Below are 20,693 nucleotides of genomic sequence, written 5' to 3'. Positions count from 1 at the left end.
TGTAGTAGTCTTTACCCAACACTGGGTTCCACCATCACGGGCTTGCAGGCTGAAGTGATGTTTAGGCCCACACCTTCTAAACTTTTCTGATATCCTCTACAGATTTCTTTCAGTCTTCCTGTTTTGCACTACTGTTGGCTCTCTGTAGCTTAAAAGAATCAACAAGCCTACTGTACACACAGTATCAACAGTGGTGACTGTTGAAGAGGAAACGATGGAGAATCTATAGATCAATGGTAAAACTATTATCGTTCATGTTTCGTTACATCTGACCATTTTTTTTTTTCAAGTCGTCTTCCAGATCACGACCCAGTGCCTCACGTACCTGTGTTTTTCTATCTTCCCCAACGGGTTAGGAATTGTACTAAACCAAAGGTAGTCATTTAACCCAATATCCCATGTTTTTGTACATTTCATTTAGATCCTATTTTCTGACTATATAAAAAAAGAAACCATATTGAATGGAAATGTAAAACATTCAATGTTATGTCTCTGTACAAAGTATATCTGTCTGTCCATTAACTAACAATAATAGTAATAATTTTGGCAAAAGTGGGATTGCTTTATCAGCAGCTAAATGTTACCCAAGGATGCTGAGTGCATTTCATATACAGTACCCTCCAGTTAGTCACACCTCTGGCTTTTATGGCTGTACTTTTCTAATCTGGTCTTCATTAATCGAATACAACTAACTAATTACAGTGAGCCTACTTTTTGGCTCAACATGAAACGCAATGTTCACACTGCAATGTCTGTCACACTCTATAAACGCATTTAATTCCAAAAGCATTTTATTCAAAAGCATACATGCTAGTATGAAAGCAGTTCATGTCTTTGTACAGCGATCATGTAATAAATAAATACATAAATAAAATACAAAATGGCGTCGCACCTTCTTAGTACAGTATGGTAAGGCAGGGAAGTCAGAAGAATGTGCTGTTTGTAATGATAGCAGTACTAATAGTTTGGTTCAGCCTGGCTAACTGCTTGGAGGCATTTGGCTATGTGGTCTCTAGCTACCAGAATGCATCGTCATTAACCGTAGTGCTATTATGTTTTCACATGAGTAACATCATTTCATATTGACTGAATATCATGGCTTGAAAATCGCCATGATATATAAAAAAAAAACATTTTGTACATACTCTCCTCTGAAAAAGTACCTAAAAAATATGCTATACTTGGGACTATTCAGTCTTTATCACTGAAGCGTTATAGATTGCACGATAGCATTGTAAAGGTCATTTCCGATTGAGCTGACATAGACAAAAGTTTACAGTGAATGCAGTCTCCGCTAATGCGGGAACATTGCCTTTAAATTTCAATCACACTTTAACGTTGAACTTCCGCGACACGGATTGAATAGAGCCCTTGACTTATAAGTCAGTCTTGTTCCATGACACCATGGCTTGTCATAAAACTGCGAACCACCAAGCCCTGAACTTCTGACCCCTCAACAATGGGGCACCTGGTTAAGGTTTGTGGGGGCCAATGGGAGGTTAGGTGTAGTAGAACAGTCATATTTTGGCGTCCAGCATCTCCAGGAAGAGTTTGTGCATGGGCACGCGGCCCTCCAGGTGGAGTCTACAGAAGGTGTCCACGGCGCGGTTTGCAGTCTGCCGGAGCAGGGGAAGGGTCATGAGAAGCTTGCCTGCCCGGTGGAGCTCTGCTGTGTGCTGGGAGCTCTCGTACTCCTGCAGGGCCTCATGGAGTCCGTCCTGGAACCGCTGCACTGCCTCCGCATTCTCCAGGTTCTCTGCATCTGAGCGGAGAGAGACAAGGTCAAGCGAGGCCTGTGGGTGTTTGGGTGTGGGTGGAATCGGGTGTTAAACCTCCCCTTGTTTCGGCATGACAGCATGTCAGATCCCATTGTCCACCTCATTTGTTTCTCCATCGAGGTCTAATGGACGGGCCAAGGTTAAGTTGCATGCGGCCAACCCTCATTTTTCCTGAAAGGACTGTAAATGTAAAAACAAATGCTCCCTCCTCTGATCCTTCTAGCCACCTCAGGCGGTGTGACTGGCTAACGCAGCCAGACTCGCCAAATGGATTTCTGAATTCCTGTGATAATTTGCGGGGCAGATGGATTTATTGATTAGGGCTGAGGGCAGAAGCAGCCTTCTCACTGTCGGATATTGATCAGTTTTCACTCGCTGGGGTCTGGGGAACAACAGCGGGGAGGGGAGGGGTGAGAGAAGTGGGTGTTGGAGAACAGATTTGGCAGAGACCTTAGACCTCCCCTCTCTCTGTCATGGGGGTCTGAAGAGTGCCAGTTTATACAGAAGTGATTGAATAAATATTATTCAACTAAAATGCATCGATAGTTGTCGCCACAAAAGTATGTAGTATAACATGAGTTCACAGAATGACCCCTAACAAACAAAATACAACGTTAGTCATATCAAATGTATTAATAGTAGTTAAAAATTGGAATTTAAGTGGAGGGCTGATAGTGACTTGGGTAATGCTGTGAGAATCTCGTTGCTAAAATACGGGACCTGTCAGGGACGTTTGCCAATATGGGGGGCTAGCCACTCATTTATTCCCTGACAGCTAGTGGCTTTTCAAGTCATTGACCATCATTTAACAGGCTTGCCCTGCTAGGGGATACTGAACCTGGAGAAAAAGTGTGTTCAAGGACACACCCCGAGGGAAAGGCACTGTGGATCACACTTAGGGGCTTTATTCAGTCAATATCGCCGAAGCGTTAAAGATTGTGTGATAGAAATGTGAAGGTAATTGAGCCGACATATGCAGCGCTTACCGTGAATACAGTCTCAGCTAACGCGGGAACATTACCTTTCCATTTCAATCACGCTGCAACGCTTACCGTGAATACAGTCTCAGCTAACGCGGGAACATTACCTTTCCATTTCAATCACGCTGCAACGCTTACCGTGAATACAGTCTCAGCTAACGCGGGAACATTACCTTTACATTTCAATCACGCTGCAGCGCTTACCGTGAATACAGTCTCAGCTAACGTGGGAACATTACCTTTACATTTCAATCACGCTGCAACACTGAACTTCCACGATACGGATTGAATAGAGCCCTGACTCTCCCCACAATCCTGAAGGAGTGGCTGTATGTCGGACTGCCTGAGGACGCTGTAGTAGATTTAAAGCTGAATTTAACACAATTAATTATTGTACACAGTAGCCAGGCAGACTAGATAGTAGCATATCTTTTTGGTAGTTCTGCCACACTTATAATGCTTTCTAAGAGGGATTGTACAGTGGCTTGCAAAAGTATTCACCCCCCTTGGCACTTTTCTTATTTTGTTGCCTTACAACCTGGAATTAAAATAGATTTTGGGGGAGTCTTTGAATCCCACAAACTCAACCTAATTGAGATGGTTTGGGATGAGTTGGACTGCAGAGTGAAGGAAAAGTAGCCAACAAGTGCTCAGCATATGTAGGAACTCCTTCAAGATGGTTGGAAAAGCATTCCAGGTGAAGCGGGTTGAGAGATTGCCAAGAGTGTGCAAAGCTGTCATCAGGGCAAAGGGTGGCTATTTGAAGAATCTCAAATATAAAATATATTTTGATTTGTTTAACACTTTTTTTGGTTACTACATGATTCCATGTGTTATTTTGATGTCATCACTATTATTCTACAATGTAGAAAATAGTACAAATAATGAAAAACCCTTGAATGAGTAGGTGTTCTAAAACTTTTGTCTGGTCGTGTACGTCTCTTGAGTCTGCTCTGTCAGACACCAACAACACCAAACTACTGATAACAGATAACCAGTGCATGCCATGTAGTTAGTACCGGAGTTTGCGAGGGCCATAGCCTTGAGAGTGACCACCTCCTCTTGGCTCAGGTTCATCTGCTGGTACTTGGTGGTCAGCTGTCTCAGGGCGGTGTAGAGGTCAAAGAGTCCTGCCGCTCTGCACTGGGCCTGGTCCAGACGCAGGTTCCCAGCAAACACCAGCTCCTCCCCATAGCCCAAAGACTGAAACACCACTGACAAGACCAGTGTCTCCATCCAACCACTCTGCAGCAGGGCCATCTGGTCCACCAATGAAAGGGCAGAGAAGCCTGGAAGGGCCAATATGGAAATGTAACACTCCATAGGTTCTCACAGTATAAAAAGTTTACCTTGTCCATTTGTACCAGTGTAAAATGGCATTGCATAGTATTTTTTATTTAACCTTTATTTAAGGGACTTGCTTATGCTTATTTAACAAGACATACAAGAGCAACAGAAGTGGGTACCTGGGATATGCTTTGCCCAGCCAATCATGACCAGGAGTTCCCTGTTTAGGAGGTCACAAAGCGTCAGCAGGGCTTTAAGGTTGTCATCATTGGTTGAGTTGTCAGGCGTGGCACATAGGGGGGCTGGCTCTGTCAAGAGGAGCTGGGAGATCACTTTGTTTCCTGAAAGAGGTCAAACAGATATATTAGTAATGTACTCTTATGTACTCCCCCGTTTGTGACTGACACGGCTCTTATTGGAGTGTGTGAGTGTTGCACGACAGAGGGGTGGGTACACACCGTTGGACTTGACAGGGTGTGTGTCTGGGGCCTTCGTATAAAGAGAGAGGCCAGAGTCCCCCCTTCTCTTGTACTTCTGACGTCCTCCTCTGACTCGGTCCATGCGAACACCTGTAGTGACACAAACACGATTATCAGTGATCATCATGTTTCCTCATTGATTGATCCTCAATCCCCAAGTCAAGAACAGACAATGGAAGGTGCACAGTGATAATAGATAGAGCCATGGCCACATGGACCTCTATTCCACATCAGGTAACGGATGCAAATACAAATACACCTTATGGAATAGCGGGGACTGTGCAGAGAGAGACACACACACGCACACACGCACTCTACACACACGTACACATGGGTTTTGTATTGTAGATATGTGGTAGTTTCGTAGTGGCCTGAGGGAAATGTAACGTCATGTAATATTTTACATTTTATATAACAGCTTTAATGTTGCTGGACCCCAGGAAGAGTACAGTATCTGCTGCCTTGGCAGCAGCTAATTGGGATCCTTAATAAATACAAATACAAAAAGAGGTTGAGTAATTTGAAACTCTACTTCAGGCTGTATGTGCTCTGTGGGCCTGTACGCTTAAGCATGTCCATTTATTGAGCCAAGTGATTCCATTGAGATGAGTTGGTCATCAAGTCTCACCTTCCTTCATCATGCCGGCACGCAGGCACTTCTGGAAGCGGCACGCTTGGCACGACTTCCTCCGACGCTTGGTGATCTCACACTCGTTCATCACAGGGCAGCTGTAGTCAATGTTACCTGGAAACACAGAAAGCACAGCTCTGTTTACACCCCCTGGATACTTGAGGTTACCAGTCAGCAAGGCCAATGTCGCAATAATGTCATCCAAAAGGTGATACTGCATTTTACAGTATCTTTCTTTCAGTGCATTATTGATGCTTAACTTTTCAGTCAGCCTAAAGGTGAAATTGTCATGCTGTAAAACAAAGTGTGTGTTTAGGGGGTGTGCCACCATGGCTGACACTTGCCATCTGGTGGTTAACTGAGTTTCACTGTCTGTGGCACCATCAAAAAAGTCAATTGCCTCTGTGTTCGCTGGCACCCTGAGCTTTCACACAGCAATCAATAGAAGCCCAGACAAAATACAGATATTGATTGGTTATTTCACACTGAGCCTAACTCCCACCACAAGTGTTATAACGTTTGGCCTCACACAAGACAAAAAGGGATTTAATAGAGTATTGACTAATTTCTCTCACCCATCTATACCCAGACAAGCGGGTCTGGATCTGGGGGTGATCTAGGGGCCAAGGGCCCTCAATCAATGAGCTTCCCCCTAAACCCTCCCCTGTCCCAAGAGGCTCTGAGATTATTTTTTAACACGAGATTTAACAGGATAATTTTTAACAGGCGATTGGCACCTCTTCAGATTGCCTTTCACAAGAAATGTAAATGTGTTGTGTGGTGTTTTAGGCACAATAACACTTTATCTGCATGTTCACACTTTGACGGCCACTATTGCTAAAAGAAGCATTATGAAAATCCACGTTTGATAAATGAGAATAAAATAATTAGATAAAGTAATTTTCATTCAACTGTAAGCATACTTGAAATTAGGCACATAGTAAAATATTGTTGAAAATCAGTCATTAATTAATGCATCAGGCGTCACAAGATCAATATCATGCGTCAGTTATTTTGGAACACTTGAGCCGAGAATAATCCTCTCTAGTTTCAGAGAGCCAAAATCCAATATTTCGGATTCTATTAAGAAATCAGATATCTATGGCAAGACGCATCATTCACCCAAGTTTCGTCAAAATCGGACCAGTGCTGTCTGAGATAGGCCTGTCGCGTGTGACGAACGTACGAACGGACGGAGACAGATCCACAGATTTCATCGTGGGGGACAATAAATCATTTCTGGGGCCATCAACCAATATGGAGCACATTGAGTCTTCACACAAAAATCAATCCCATAGCTGAGTCTGCGGCTGACATAACTATTGGAAATCTGTGTATGCCGCAATCAGCCTCATTTGCGCTTCCCCCTCTAATAGATTATTGATTATTTTATTAATTAAAATCTAGCCAAGAACTTCGTCATGTCCTAAATGTATCACACGTGCTCGCTCGCACACAGTGCACGCAACACACACCATCACAGACGGCTTGATTTGATGTTCTATCCGTTTTTTTTGCAAAAACGTATTCACTTTTGTTTACCTTGAATTGTCCTCTTGAAGAAAGCCTTGCATGCCTCACACGACGCTACTCCGTAGTGATATCCTGATGCAAAGTCGCCGCAAACTAGGCACAGCCTTTTAGGTCCAGGGCGCAGAGACGATAGGTAGTCACATTTGAGGATGGAGTCAACGTGCGCCGAGAGCGCCAAACTGCGCTCCGACCAAAACTTAGGTGCGCCGCTAGTGTCCGGTGCTGCGCTGACAACGCTGCCGCTGCTGCTCGAACTCGGGGATTCCGGGTCCATCGAGTGACCCTGTGAAAATAAACTGTATCCACTGCTGTCCGAGCTTGGACTGAATGGCGTGGTGCTGTCCAGGGCGAAGGTAGGGCTGGGGGGATCCGTCTTGTTACATGTATCATCTGGTGACGGAGCGTCGTCGGTGTTTGAGGAGACCAACAGGCTGATGGCACAATTGAAATGATCATGACAAAAATATAATCTCACTGAAATAATACCCCATTGTGGATTCTGTGAGCTGCTACAATAACAGTGTGGCATGCAGACCCCAGGATTGTCTGCCACCTCAAGGACCACCACCTCTATTCATGTTCCCAATGGAGGAAATCAACTTTTGCACTTATTCTACAGACACATAATAATAACAAAAAAAAAAAAACTAAATTATGCCTTATCTAATGCTTTAATTAAAACAAACACAAATGAACAGCACACAAATGATGGCAATCAGATGAATGACCAATAAAAACGTATCTATGATAGGAATGGCAAAAAAAAACATAAATCTCAATGACTCTTACTGGTTGTGCTGGCTGAGAAAATTGACGTTTTCACTCAGGCAAAACCCCTTTAAATCCATATCAAGGAAGAAAGTCTCAAGGAGATGTGCCAAGGTAGTAATAGTATTCTAGTATCCTGGTTTGGGAGCCAACGGTATAGAGATAGTGACAGAGGGAGGACTCTTGAGACAAGAGCCAAAGTTATAGCGGCAGGTTTATTTAGCTGAAGTCCTGTGTCATTAGAAAGGGGCGGGGCCTGGCGGACTAATCCTTGACAAGCACTGAACGTTTGTTGACGGTTTCATTCTCTTCTCACTTATGTTGTGTTTAGCATACATATTTACATATTACACACAAGCTAACGTTTATACATGATACACTCGTCAACGTATGAACAAGATTTGTTAAAATAGGATTTTCACTGTTCCCTCTTTGTGACAAAGTGTTATCAAAGTGAGGTGATAAGATGACACGTTATTGCTTATGACGGAACACCATGCACTATGTCTGTTGGTTTTGCTCAGTTATCATTAAATGCATTTTACTAGTCATTTTTTTCCATTGCTCGTCTGTGTTCCAGACTCCTCTCTCCCTCACCTCTGTCATTGTGGGACCAGCATTTCCCTCTTATGCTGTTTGGTGTAAACAGAGAAAGCACTCGGGCCAGACTCACGGACACGGCATCCTCTCTGCTTCCAGGTATTTGTCTCACATAGCCCCACATAGGCCTCTCTCTTTGAAGTGAGTTTGCATGGTTAACCTGTGAAAGTCAGGTAAAGTGAGCTAGAGCGAAAGTGAGAGGCAGGCAGGGGGAATTAGAACAGACCGGAAAACCAAGGGATAGAATTAGACTAGATAAAGGGAGTGGAGGGAGGGAGTGGAAAGAGAGAGGGGACTCTTACTTGGAACTTGTCAGTAGGTCAGGTACATGTACAGGACAGGGCTTACAGCTGGTGAGAGGGGAGGGGGTGATTAGGTAGGAGGGTTAGGGTGGCTGGAGGGTGAGGATTAAGAGCCATCCATTGCCAGTTCGTTGGCAGGGGTGCTGAAGCAGCACTTTTGGACAACCCGGATGTGTGAAAACCCTGTGAGGAGCTAGAATATCCAAATCCAGTCATCAGACACCCAAGCCCCGTTTATACCTGGTGTTAACATGGGTCCTTTGTCCGGATCTTGGCTGCATTCTGATTGTGCGCACATTTCCAGAAACGTGTCTACCCATGGTATTAATATGTTTCTGTTATCCTTCTACTGTGTCTGCATTGTGACCACATTTCCTGGTCCCTTTTATGCAAACTATTTCACAGATATTCTTTCAAAATAATATGTATTTATTTATTGTAAGAAACATATTGATGTAATTGATATAATCATTCAATGGGCAAAAGAATTATGATTTAAAATGTTTATGTCCAGATCTGTCTACACTTGTAAGATATTCAGACACAATGTGTGTCTGACTACCTCCGGAGGTGGGCAGGATGATCTGATCACAATCAGATCACAATGAGTCTTTTGATGGTCTACACCTGTCCAAAAATGTGGGCACAATCAGAATGTGGAAAAGATCAGGACAAAGAACTCAAGTTAGAGCGAGGCTTGGCTCAAGATACCCTCTTCACCTGAATTACAGCTGGATCCCAATAAGTGAGCCATTGCAGTCATCAACACTTTGAATTGTGTACACTGTTCCAAAATAGATGATCAAAAAATAAAAATAATGGAACTTATAGAAAAAGACAAAGCAATATACTTGCATATTATTTAACCAATACACCATGAAATCATATTTTTGTGGCTATTCCAAACAAACATGATTTTGGCCAGTTTCCTGATATATTTACACATGGTAATCCACCATCTCCAAATGATTTGGGATGAAAGGTTCCCACAGTGGACCACTGATGCGTTTTCTCTTTTGGCACACATTCCCTGCCCTTGTCATCCCCCAGCTGTGAAATGTATTACAGCGCAGCAGCACACTGACCCGGTTCTGACCACAGTAGGCCCCCAGTACAGGGAGATAGGATTACTGTCTAGTCTGACACTTCTCTTATTCCTCCTCAGCCCTAATCCAACAACGGCTGCATCAGCAAGATGCCCCCACCCCTCTCCCCACACGGACACACACACAGAGAGAGAGAGAGAGAGACTCAGTTGACCCTGTTAACACAAACAGCACCATCAGTGCTCGTGGGTGAAATCAAGTGATACTGTAGCTCCCTGGGAGTGTACTGAGGCCTGGGACCAGTTTCCATGCTCTGTCACAGTACAGGTCAATGGTACAGACAGGACTAAACTCTCTCTCCTTTTCTCTCTCTCTCTCTCTGTGATGGAGCCAGCGGAACAGGAGCCTACTGTCATCTCATCTGGTCCCTGATTCCATATCATTACATTGTAACAGGCTTACATTGTAACACAACTGTAATACTACTAATGCCTGTTTATAAGGTACTCTTACTGCTTTAATGGTCATTTAATAGAGGCTCCATAGTGACTACGTGTTTTAAGGCTGAGTGAAATACACTGAGTGTACAAAACATTAAGAACACCTTCTATTTCCATGACATAGATTGACCAGGTGAATCCAGTTGAACGCTATGATCCCTTATTGATGTCACTTGTTAAATCCCCATCAGTAAGAGTAGATGAAGGGGAGGAGACAGGTTAAATAAATACTTTTAAGCCTCGAGACAATTGAGACATGGATCGTGTATGTGTGCCATTGAGAGGGTGAATGGGCAAGACGACACATTTAAGTGCCTTGAACGGGGTATGGCAGTAGGGGCCAGGGGCACCGGTGTGTGTCAAGAACTGCAACGCTGCTGGGTTTCCCCCTGCTCAACGGTTTCCCATGTGTATCAAGGATGGTCCACCACCCAAAGGACATCCAGCCAACTTCACACAACTGTGGGCATTGGAGTCAACATGGGCCAGCATCCCTGTGGAACGCTTTCGACACCTTGTAGAGTCCATGGTCCGACTAATTGAGGCTGAAGGGGGGTTCCTAATGTTTGGTATACTCAGTGTAATTGCAGTATACTCAGTGTAATTGCAGTATACTCAGTGTAATTGTGGGCTATATTTGTAATAAACAACGGATAAACAACAAAATAACAGCAAATTTGGTTGTGGCTGGTTATTGGTAAACACAATAATAATGAGGCATTACAATTACTCTGAAGCTGCCACTTACAGTATCTGCCAGCAAGTGGTAAGTGTTAACATCGGTCTTCCAGTCATTTGGGCCAGATTCAGGGTAGGTGATAAGGGGAGAGAACAGGCAGAAAAAGCAGATATTCCGCTAGCACTTGCAATCCGCAAGAGATAATTAAGTACGAAGTGAACCTCTTTAATCAGCTTTCGTAGTGTGTGGTGGAGAAGGATTGGCCTATAAAATAGATTAGACATGGGATCCTTATAAACACTACTGGGAATTAGGGTTTGAGTAGCAGGTAAATGGATTAGAGGCCTAGCCACAGACCATGAGTGAGAGAGGTGGAAACTGCTGTTATGACAGTGCAAGATAGGGACAGTGATAATGATGCTAATCCAAATTAGCCTGGCTACCCACACTCCGGCTAAACGCTACTTCTCCGCAATGAGTCTGGATCTGAGTACCTCTGCGACCCTTCACCAAATGGGAACACATTCTGATTGGTCCAAAAACCAATAGGTTGAGACAAAGCTAGAACATATGCGGCGGTTTGAAAATGTGTCATTGGCATTTGATACTCTGATTGGTTAGAGACGATCCAATCGCTGATTGCTTTGTTTTCTACAACGCCCCTTGTGCCCCTCGTCACCACAAAGTATGTAGCGAACGACAAAACAGTGGAATAATTTAGTTTAAATCGTCAGGCTAAATCAAAATACTGTGTTATACCTACACCACTGGTTTACTCCCAATACTGAACCAGCTTCCAATATGTTACTACTTTATAACAACTACCTTGTAAAGTAAAAGTGTATACGATTCTGTCACAATGAATGAGATCCAAAAGCCACTTGGAATGGAAAGTGTGCAAATATATTTTCAAATCGTTTTCATAGCAATAATGATACAAAAATCACTGACAAAACAATGAACAAATTCCAGAAACAAATGTAAAAAATGTACAAAGTTGTGAGTAAAAAGTACACAAGAGCTACGTCATCAACAAATACAGTGCATAGTGTTACACATCTTTAGGTGCTGAAAGGTGGAAATGCTTCCGGGTTTGTTTCAGCTTGTGAACTACATCAGGAAGTAGGAACATTTACAGAGAAGCTTCTACTCACTGAAACAGATACCATTTGGTCAAAAAGTTCTCAATTGTAAATATGTACACGGTATTTGATCACGGATTGTGTTTTGATCACACAAACAACATTTCAAATTGTGAATACAAAGTCAACTATCTTATATCAGTTTTCAGGTACATTCGATTCTCATGAAAAAAAAAATAAAAAAATGCAAATTGGCTACAAAAGTCTAAAGAAATCAAATGTACAGACACGTACGTCAGTGGTGTGTAGCTTCCTCGCATATACATTTCTATAAAATAATACAAGTTATCATTACATAAAGAGCAACTTAACTTTAAACGGCATAAATTAATACAAGAAGCAACCACAAAAACAAACACCGACGGGGTTGTAAAATCAACAAATGGAGAGAATTACAAGTCACTGACATTTTAGAGTGACAGACATTTGGTTCAGCGATGTCGTGATGTTGCTGTGTTTTCTGTACATTCCAGCTAAAGAGAGCGTTCGTTAACAAAACATCCACAGACAGGGATTCTGTCTTAGACAAAGGCTCTGCTCGTCTGTAGCAGTAGCTTGTCATTATTTGTCTTAAGAGACTACAGGGTCGAGGCACAGAACACGGTGTGTTGATCACGATTGAGCTCAAAGTGAGCCATCTCAATGGGCCGGATCCTACCTTTAGATACGTGTTCGTATCGTTAGGATTCTGCACAATGTACGTTAACCTCTTTTTCACCACTACGCATTTCAACATCAAAGGAAAGGTTTGGCGAATGGACATATTTATTTACCTGCTTTATAACAGCAGTCTCGAGTGTATGTGCTTAGTTGAGCGTGTATGTGTATGTATAATGAGTTGTGTGTGCGCTGTATAGAACTCAAACTGTATTAATATCAGAGTTCTTTGGACTCAAATCTCTCTCAGACACTGTGCGTCAGTTACGTCGGCGTTTTCTTCAGAGAACAACCCTCTCAGCTTTTCTCTCGGGTCAGAAAATGGACAGGTACATTCGTGAGCTCCTGACCGAGCCTGTGGAGGCCAGAGGGAACACTTCCCCGGTAGCAGATAGGACTGATGAGTGGGGGAAGACAATGTTGAAAGTAGTAGCTGTGTTATGCTGCCACACAGTGGTTGGGCCGCCGGGACATGACGTAGCCCCGGTGACACACACAGCGATAGGAGCCGTCTGTGTCGATGCATCGGCCGTTCGTACACGCGTTGTCAAGATCCACACACTCATTGATGTCTGGGCATAAGAAGCAGAACAAAGACACAATTGAAAACACAAGCATGTGAATCAGTGAACGTCCAAATGTGTATACGGTGCATTCGGTAATTATTCAGACCCCTTCACTTTTCCAAATTTTGTTACGTTACAGCCTTATTCTAAAATGGATTATATAGTGTTTTTCTCCCCCACAAAATACCCCATAATGACAAAGCAAAGACATCTAAAAAAAAAACATTTTTGCTTAAAAAAATAGATAAATAAGGAAATATCACATTTACATAAGTATTCAGACCCTTTACTCAGTACTTGGTTGAAGCATCTTTGGCAGCGATGACAGCCTCGAGTCTACTTGGGTATGACGCTACAAGCTTGGCACACCTGATATTTGCAGAGTTTCTCCCATTCTTCTCTGCAGATCCTCTCAAGCTCTGTTAGGTTGGATGTCACCCAAGGCCTTGGTCACCCAAGGCCCTTCTCCCCTGATTGCTCAGTTTGGACGGGTGGCCAGCTCTTCGAAAAGTCTTAGTGGTTCCAAACTTCTTCCATTTAAGTATGATGAAGGCCACTGTATTCTTGGGGACCTTCAATTCAGCAGACATGTTTTGGTACCCTTCTCCAGATCTGTGCCTCACTCAATCCTGTCTCTTAGCTCTACAGACAATTCCTTCGACCTCATGGCTTGGTTTTTGCTCTGACATGCACTGTCAATTTTGGGACCTTATATAGACAGGGGTGTGCCTTTCCAAATCATGTCCAATCAATTGAATTTACCACAGGTGGACTACAATCAAGTTGTAGAAAGATCTCAAGGACAATGAATGGAAACAGAGCTCAATTTCAAGTCTCATAGTAAAGGGTCTGAATACTTATGTAAATAAGGTATTTCTGTTTTTATTTTTAATAAATGTGGAAAAATGTCTAAAAACCTGTTTTTCTGCTTTGTCATTATGGGGTGTATTGTGTAGATTGATGAGGAAAAAATATAAATGAATCCATTTTACAATAAGGCTGTGATGTAACAAAATGTGGGAAAAGTGAAGGGGTCTGAATACTTTCCGAATGCACCGTATGTTCTCTTAGATGTGTAAAACGGTAAATATATACAAAATCTATGACATTTCTAGGTTCTCCATTGCACTGGTAAATCTAAAGATTTTACTGTAACATAAATGTCAATCTGAGAATTTGAGAATAGATTTAAAGGCATAAGGATCGAAGGACAAGTGAAAGGCAGGGAGTTTTACATATAGACAATTGTGAATAGTTGAAGGGTTTGCCTTGTGGATTGTGTGAGGAGGGATACCTACCTATGCAGGCCATGGAGGTCATGTCCAGCTCGTAGCCCTCGTAGCAGTCACACGTGTATCCCTCCGCCACCCGGATACACCTGCCGTTCTCACAGCCGTGCAGTATCCCACAGTCCTCTGTGCTCAGGCCTGCATACGGCTCATATCGTCCTGGAGCGGGGAGAGGAGGAGGTGGTCAGAACTATGAACAGATAGCTAATCAAAACACGCATTCTTTACAGGGCCTAGGTTAAGTTTGCATCTTAAAATGAATGTGAAATATTTTGGGTAATGCAGCAGCATCGGCAAAATGACAGTAATGCCTTCCAGCAAGACTACTAATTTGACCTATTGAAAGCCCTAGGGGCTACAGTTACAACAGTAAATACAGTAATGCACACTAAGAGAGGGCTTACTCTCATAGACTCTCCGTGGGCCACCACCACCTGGCCCCTGTCTGTCAGGGAACGAAGGGAAAGGGGGTCCCACACGCCAGGGATCTGGCCCCTCCTCCTCCTCCTCCTCCTCCTCACTGTAGGGGTCACTGTCCGAGAGGGGGGCCAGACTCAGAGGGAGGCCCTCTCGGATGGGGGGACGGGGTCGCGCCCCAAAGGCAAGCTCAGAACGAGGGTCTGGGAGGGTCCGGAAATGGGGTCTCGGAGGAGCGTCAGGCGGGCCGTAGTCGTCCTCGTCATAGTACCGCTCGGGACTGGGAGGGAGAAATCCAACATGTTTGACGAGAACATATGTTGCGTCTTACTTGATGTATGTGAATGAGTGAGTGTGGTGAATAGGGCAGTGTGTTACATGTATCCTGAGGGTCGTCTGTACGGGCTCTCTGGGACGCTGAAGGTGCTGGGCGTTCTGCTTCTGAAGCCAGACCTGCTGCCTCCCGCTGGTGTGTAGTCGTCATAGTCAGGCTGGGGGTACTCAGGCCTGCGGGGGATGGGGTCTGGGAAGGAGTCCGGTCCATTGGGCACGCGATACCCCACTCCTCCTCCTCCCTCTCCTCCTCTGCCGGGTCCTGGCCCTGGGTCCGGCCCGTAGGGGTCAGGGAAGGGGGGAGGAAACTCTGGGGGCCCCAGGAAGACGTTACAGCGAGCCTCATAGTCCTCTGACAGAGGGAGAGAAGGAAAAGAGGCGTCGACCAAAAATGACACTTTCCCCAAACTTTAAACATGCCCATAAACACAACACTGTTTCGAAACACAGGGCGCCATTTTGCTTCTATCTTATGACAAAAACACAGCAGATTGTTCAATGTAAATACTCATCCACATTCAGCGTGGCCGTAGTAGCGCATCAGTGAGTGTGTGGTCAGTCCAGTAGTACCTGAGTCTCTGGCAGGACACAGAGCACAATGCAGTCCCCAGCCCTCTCCATACAGACAGCAGCACTCAGTGAAGGTGACCTGTCCACCCAGCAGGGGGCTCTGACACACCAGGTCTGCTGTGACAAACTGCCAGCAGAACGATAGGTTCTCATCTGGAGGCACGAGGGAGAGGACAGGAATGAGGAGGGGAAGGGGGAGATGGAAAAGAGAGACAGATAGATGAATAAAAAAGGAAGATGGAGAAAGAGAGGCAAAGGAAGATGGAGAGAAAAGAGGGAACGATAGATGGGGAAAGGCGGAGAGAGAGAGAGATGAAAAACAGAGAGAGTGAGAGACCTCACAGCTTGAGCTAATACGGGACATTTGAGTAGTGTGGACTCATGAGGTGAGAGTGATTGTAGACTCATGAGGTGAGAGTCATTGGGGACTCATGAGGTGAGAGTGACTGGGGACTCATGAGGTGAGAGTGATTGGGGACTCCCGTCTCCCAGTGTGTGTGGTCTTACCCACGGCGAGGTCAGTGGAATTGACACAGCTGCGCTGAGTGTCGTCCAACACAAGAGGAGGCTCGCAGGTACAGAAGTGTGAGCCTAATATGTTGACGCAGATTCCCCCTGGACAGCTGTCCTCCCCTGCCTCACACTCATCAACATCTACCAGAAGAGAGAGAGCGAGATGAGATTTTAGGAACCTACCCATTATGTACATCCATTAAGTTCAATCACAAATGATAAAGTCTGGGTCAAAACAGCCCAATATCACGGATAAAGAAAGGCCGCTAACCGATGCACTCCAGAAACACGTCGTCGTAGTAGTAGCCAATGGTGCAGTAGCAGGAGTAGCCAGGGATGTTGTTGACACATACACCGCTCTTACACACCTCAGGGTGGAACAGCTTACACTCATCCACATCTGTGAGAGGTGAGAAAGGCCTGGATTATAGGTACAGGTCAAACATGAATACAAATCATGTGTGTCAAAATCAGCCATTATTGATTGACAGCAACTCTGGAGAAATAAGAGTTTAAGTGCCTCGCTCAAGATTTTTCAATTAGTCGGCTCAGGGACTTGAACTAGTAACCTTTCGGGTTACCGGCCCAATGCTCTAACCGCTAGGCTACCTGCCGTGTGTGTATGTGAGACCGTCGCTACCTTTGTAGCTAAATGCTCCTGGCCCGGTAACATATCCTCGTCCGCTGGGGCACAACGCCTGGTGCTCGGCTGAACAGCACCCACAGGAAACAACAACAAGACATATCAGAGAGGAACACTTCACGACATCAGGGATAGCTTTTTCTGAGTCGGTTGTCAGGTGGATGTGACTCCAGGAGTCTACCATCGACATACATATTGACTTTAGTCTTATACATAGACATACATGTATATACCCTAGAGGCCACAGGAGGCTGCTGAGGGGAGAACAGCTCAACGTAATGGCCGACATGGAGCAAATGGAATGGCATCAAACACATGGAAACCATGTGCTAGAGACATAGTCATACCATAGACATACTGTTGACATCAGTGTTGATCACTCGTCCCTACCTGTGCCTAGCGGAGGACAGGGGTCGTACTGGCAGCCCATGCCCCAGCCCTGGCCCACGGTGCAGCAGCACTCCTGCTGTGTGGTGTTGCGGGCCAGGATGCTGCACGAGCTCTGCTCCCCGGTGCTGTAGTAACACTCCCTGAACTCGCCAGGCCGGGCAGGGGGCAGCTGGGACGCATCGGGCCGACGCTGGGGACCGAGACCGGTGGTGGAGGAAGACGAAGAAGAGGAGGAGCCGCCAGGGTACGCCGGACGACCTGCGAGACACGTGGATGTGATGTTTGAGGTGTGTGTGGTTATGGCTGCGCTGCTGACCACCAAGACAGTACAGCGTTCCCTCATGAACAACAGGGGGCAGCAACGCCAAGGTGTTTGAATGGGCACTTGTTGCACAAACTGATGTTAAATGCCAATAAAACTGTGATGGCATTTGAAGCAGGGAAAGTGTTATTCCCATCAGGGAGTAGAAATTTATATTTTCGTACAGTAAAAAACAAGCGTATCAAGATAATCCTCGAAAAGCACAATAGTGTTGGACAGCGTATAGTACCTGGTCGGGGCGTGCTGAGGCACTGTCCTGAGCGCGTATCAAACTCTTCCCCCTCTCCTGGACACTCACACATGAAGGAGCCGTCCACATTCTCACAGTGCGCCGCGCCACACACGCCCTGCATAGTCTCACACTCGTTTTCATCTAGAGAGAGAAAGAGCGAGATGGAGAGAAAGGAGAGAGAGAGAAATATAGGGTGAAAAGGTATAACCATGTCGACTAAATCAAGCAAAGACAATGACAGATGATTGGACAGCAGAATGGCAACGTTAGTACACTTATCAGAGACTCGTGCATCTGTGTTGAGACGTACCCACACATCCCTTCCCATCGCTGGTGGCTGTGTAGCCCTGGTCACACATGCACTGGTATGTTCCAATTAGGTTCTGGCAGAACGCATGCTCCCCGCATACGGTCTCATTGGCACACTCGTTGATATCTGTGAGTGAGAAGAAGAAACAGAAGTGGAGAGAGAGATGACATCCCTCCCATGTGAATCAGAAATATGGTCTCTAGCATGGTCACTGTCTTCATTACAGTTAGGACAAACTTGACTCGATTGTTTAAAGGTATGAAGCAACAGTTTGGTGAAAACAACACAATGAGATACATCCCTCGATCTTTTTCATAATGTGTGTGTCGGTCTGTGTGTGTGTCACAGATGCATATCTGGGCAAGGAACGGCGAACGGCAGCCTTGTGACCGAGCATCTGCGCGGCGAAAGCCTCCAACCCGGACACATCAATCAAACACAGCTGCCATGACGACCAACCCCTTACGGCCCGCCCTCAGCCTGGATCCCACATCTGTGTGCAACCTGCCAACCATTCCTACACAAACTATCATGGCTAAACTGTATGACAGTATAGCGAGGACGGCATCCAATCTCTATTGACTGAGTTCCTCTGGTCCTCTCAGTAGCATAACAAATCAAGTGGATTCAGAAATAAGAGAATCATCAAACAAATACATTCTTATATGTGGACCAGACTTAGTGAAGGATGAAGTCGATGAGGATGATGAAGAGATGGAACTGACCGACGCACTCTCCGGTGCGGGTGACCCGGTAGCCCGGCTCACAGGAGGTGATACAGCGGTAGGAGCCAACGGTGTTCTCACAACGTTGTGACCGACACACTGCTCCCTCTGAGCACTCATCTACATCTGGGGGAGAGAGGGGGATTACACACACACACACACACACACACACACACACACACACACACACACACACACACACACACACTTCAGCATCCCCATAGGCTCGAAAGCTGTGCGTGTTACATAAAGGGACACGTAGTTGAGGTGTTGAGTTACCCAGACAGGCTGTCTTCTCTGGGTTGGTGGTGAATCCCACTTGGCACTGGCACTGGTAGGAGCCCTCTGTGTTGACACAGCGGCCATCCTGGCACGCCCCCGGGCCTGACCTGGCACACTCATCCACATCTGGACCCGCAATGACAACACGCCATTACATCACCACAGACAACCCCGCTGTGCCTACCGCCAAGCTAAGCAATCCTTTATCATGACGTTGTGCCCATGTCGTTTCATTGGATGTCATTCACTGTGTGAGAGGCTATGAGCAATATCATCTGTGTAAAGTAGCCGATAACTGAATATAATTACGAGTGCTTACCAGTATAGCCCTGCCAAGAGTTGTCAAAGTTAATGGGCAGTTTAAATTGCAGAGTAAACAACCCATGTCATGTCTATGTCATGAGTAGAGACGTCTCCATTCTGCAGGTTTAAGAGTAGCCTACAGCAATGCCAGTGGTGTGTACGAGATGGCGTGGAGGCCTCACCCAGGCAGGAGCTGCTGTCGCTGCTGGTGGTGTATCCCTGGGAGCACACACAGCGGTAGGAGCCCTCTGTGTTCACACACTCTCCCCTGGGGAAGCAGTACTCCCCCTCTAGACACTCGTTGACGTCTGTGAAGAGGCAAGACAAACAGCGTGACACAGAAAAGATGCAGCGACCCGCAGCGTGGTATATACACATCATCACAGCACGTCACCGACATCACCGTCGTCGGGTACTGACCTCTACACTGGCGTCCGAGGCCAGCGGTTCTGTAGCCTGGCTGACAGTCACAGCGGTAAGAGCCGTCCGTGTTCACGCACAGCCTCGCTGCACCGCAGGTGTCAGGGCTCTGGCATTCATCCACATCTGAGGATGGGAGAGATGGAAGGGGGTGCTCATTGGTACTGGCACGCACACACACCACTGCTTCATGTATAGGCCTGTCTGTCCCCCCTAAAAAGGGGTTAAACAGCATTCAAGTGGTTTCTCTGAAATCAACACAGCACCAATTGATTCTGTCCCTTATGGATATAACCTTTTGACAGTGAGACCTCGCCAAAGAGACACCCATCCATTCCCAAGTGTTACATCCATACCTGAGGTGTTTCTGATTTACACTCTTATCCCCTTTGAAGTCTAAACATCTGTTGCAGACTCTACTGGTTCACGTCAGCCCAGTCCAACAGCCAGACTTCTATTGAATACCTCTGAGTGATTCTCATATCACAGCAGAAACGGTACATTCATATGCATTTTTAATGTGGTCCCGTTTTTTATTTATTTATTTTAGGTAGAGGCAATGCACCCTGGTGGGATGGAGTGCGGTGTCCTGAAATGATACTAGGGCTGATGATTTGTGTGTCCCACGGGACAAAAAAACTGCTTGGAAGTGAGTAAGAGGAGTAACCGAAGCCAGCAAGGGTGAAGTGAGGAGAGAAGAGGAGAGGAATGCAGAGGAGACTGCTGACTGCAGTGTGGAACTGGGCCTAGAGGGCCAATGGGTGGCCAAACCCACTTTGCTCACTCATCACCTACTGTAGGATGATGAACAATTGCCCGGTCACATTTGCTCTGTGTAGTTTATATAAACAGCTGTTGAAACAGCTCGATTCTGCAGCAAACTTTACTATGGTGACTGTCTTTGTCAAGCTGCGTCACCAATAACTCCAACAGTGTTAGTGACGTGATTGTCTGATTCCATGAAGCAGTATGAATGGAACGCAAATCTCAAGTGGA

General features: G+C 45.5%; 2 protein-coding genes across 6 annotated transcripts in view; both read right to left on the bottom strand.

Moving 5' to 3' along the window:
* Window positions 1-729: 729 nt before the first annotated feature.
* On the bottom strand, window positions 730-7,705 carry LOC118397174 (estrogen-related receptor gamma-like). Of its 2 annotated transcripts, XM_035791681.2 has the most exons (7): window positions 7,478-7,703; window positions 6,698-7,119; window positions 5,153-5,269; window positions 4,504-4,614; window positions 4,225-4,386; window positions 3,778-4,047; window positions 730-1,762 (listed from the first exon to the last, which is right to left on the bottom strand). In XM_035791681.2, the coding sequence occupies exons 1-7, from the start codon at window positions 7,534-7,536 to the stop codon at window positions 1,518-1,520; spliced, it is 1,386 nt and encodes a 461-aa protein (XP_035647574.1). In that variant the 5' UTR covers window positions 7,537-7,703; the 3' UTR covers window positions 730-1,517. The 2 variants fall into 2 exon arrangements, with proteins under 2 accessions (XP_035647574.1, XP_035647573.1); XM_035791680.2 differs by having other exon boundaries at window positions 6,698-7,705.
* Window positions 7,706-11,464: 3,759 nt separating this feature from the next.
* Window positions 11,465-20,693, bottom strand: part of LOC118396820 (latent-transforming growth factor beta-binding protein 4-like) — an 81,522-nt gene continuing 72,293 nt past the window's right edge. For all 4 annotated transcript variants that reach the window (XM_052467333.1, XM_052467336.1, XM_052467334.1 and 1 more), the window contains 15 exons: window positions 19,698-19,823; window positions 19,460-19,585; window positions 18,972-19,100; window positions 18,693-18,818; window positions 17,968-18,093; window positions 17,655-17,798; window positions 17,104-17,361; window positions 16,711-16,779; window positions 16,342-16,470; window positions 16,065-16,211; window positions 15,558-15,710; window positions 15,033-15,339; window positions 14,642-14,934; window positions 14,247-14,396; window positions 11,465-12,954 (listed from right to left, as the gene is read on the bottom strand). In XM_052467333.1, the coding sequence (XP_052323293.1) occupies window positions 12,821-12,954; window positions 14,247-14,396; window positions 14,642-14,934; window positions 15,033-15,339; window positions 15,558-15,710; window positions 16,065-16,211; window positions 16,342-16,470; window positions 16,711-16,779; window positions 17,104-17,361; window positions 17,655-17,798; window positions 17,968-18,093; window positions 18,693-18,818; window positions 18,972-19,100; window positions 19,460-19,585; window positions 19,698-19,823 (2,417 nt within the window). In that variant the 3' untranslated portion in view covers window positions 11,465-12,820. The remainder of the gene's footprint in view (window positions 12,955-14,246; window positions 14,397-14,641; window positions 14,935-15,032; window positions 15,340-15,557; window positions 15,711-16,064; window positions 16,212-16,341; window positions 16,471-16,710; window positions 16,780-17,103; window positions 17,362-17,654; window positions 17,799-17,967; window positions 18,094-18,692; window positions 18,819-18,971; window positions 19,101-19,459; window positions 19,586-19,697; window positions 19,824-20,693) is intronic.

This window comes from Oncorhynchus keta, chromosome 18, assembly GCF_023373465.1.
Source record: "Oncorhynchus keta strain PuntledgeMale-10-30-2019 chromosome 18, Oket_V2, whole genome shotgun sequence".
Lineage (NCBI taxonomy): Eukaryota > Metazoa > Chordata > Actinopteri > Salmoniformes > Salmonidae > Oncorhynchus > Oncorhynchus keta.
This window is presented reverse-complemented; position numbering and strand designations above follow the sequence as displayed.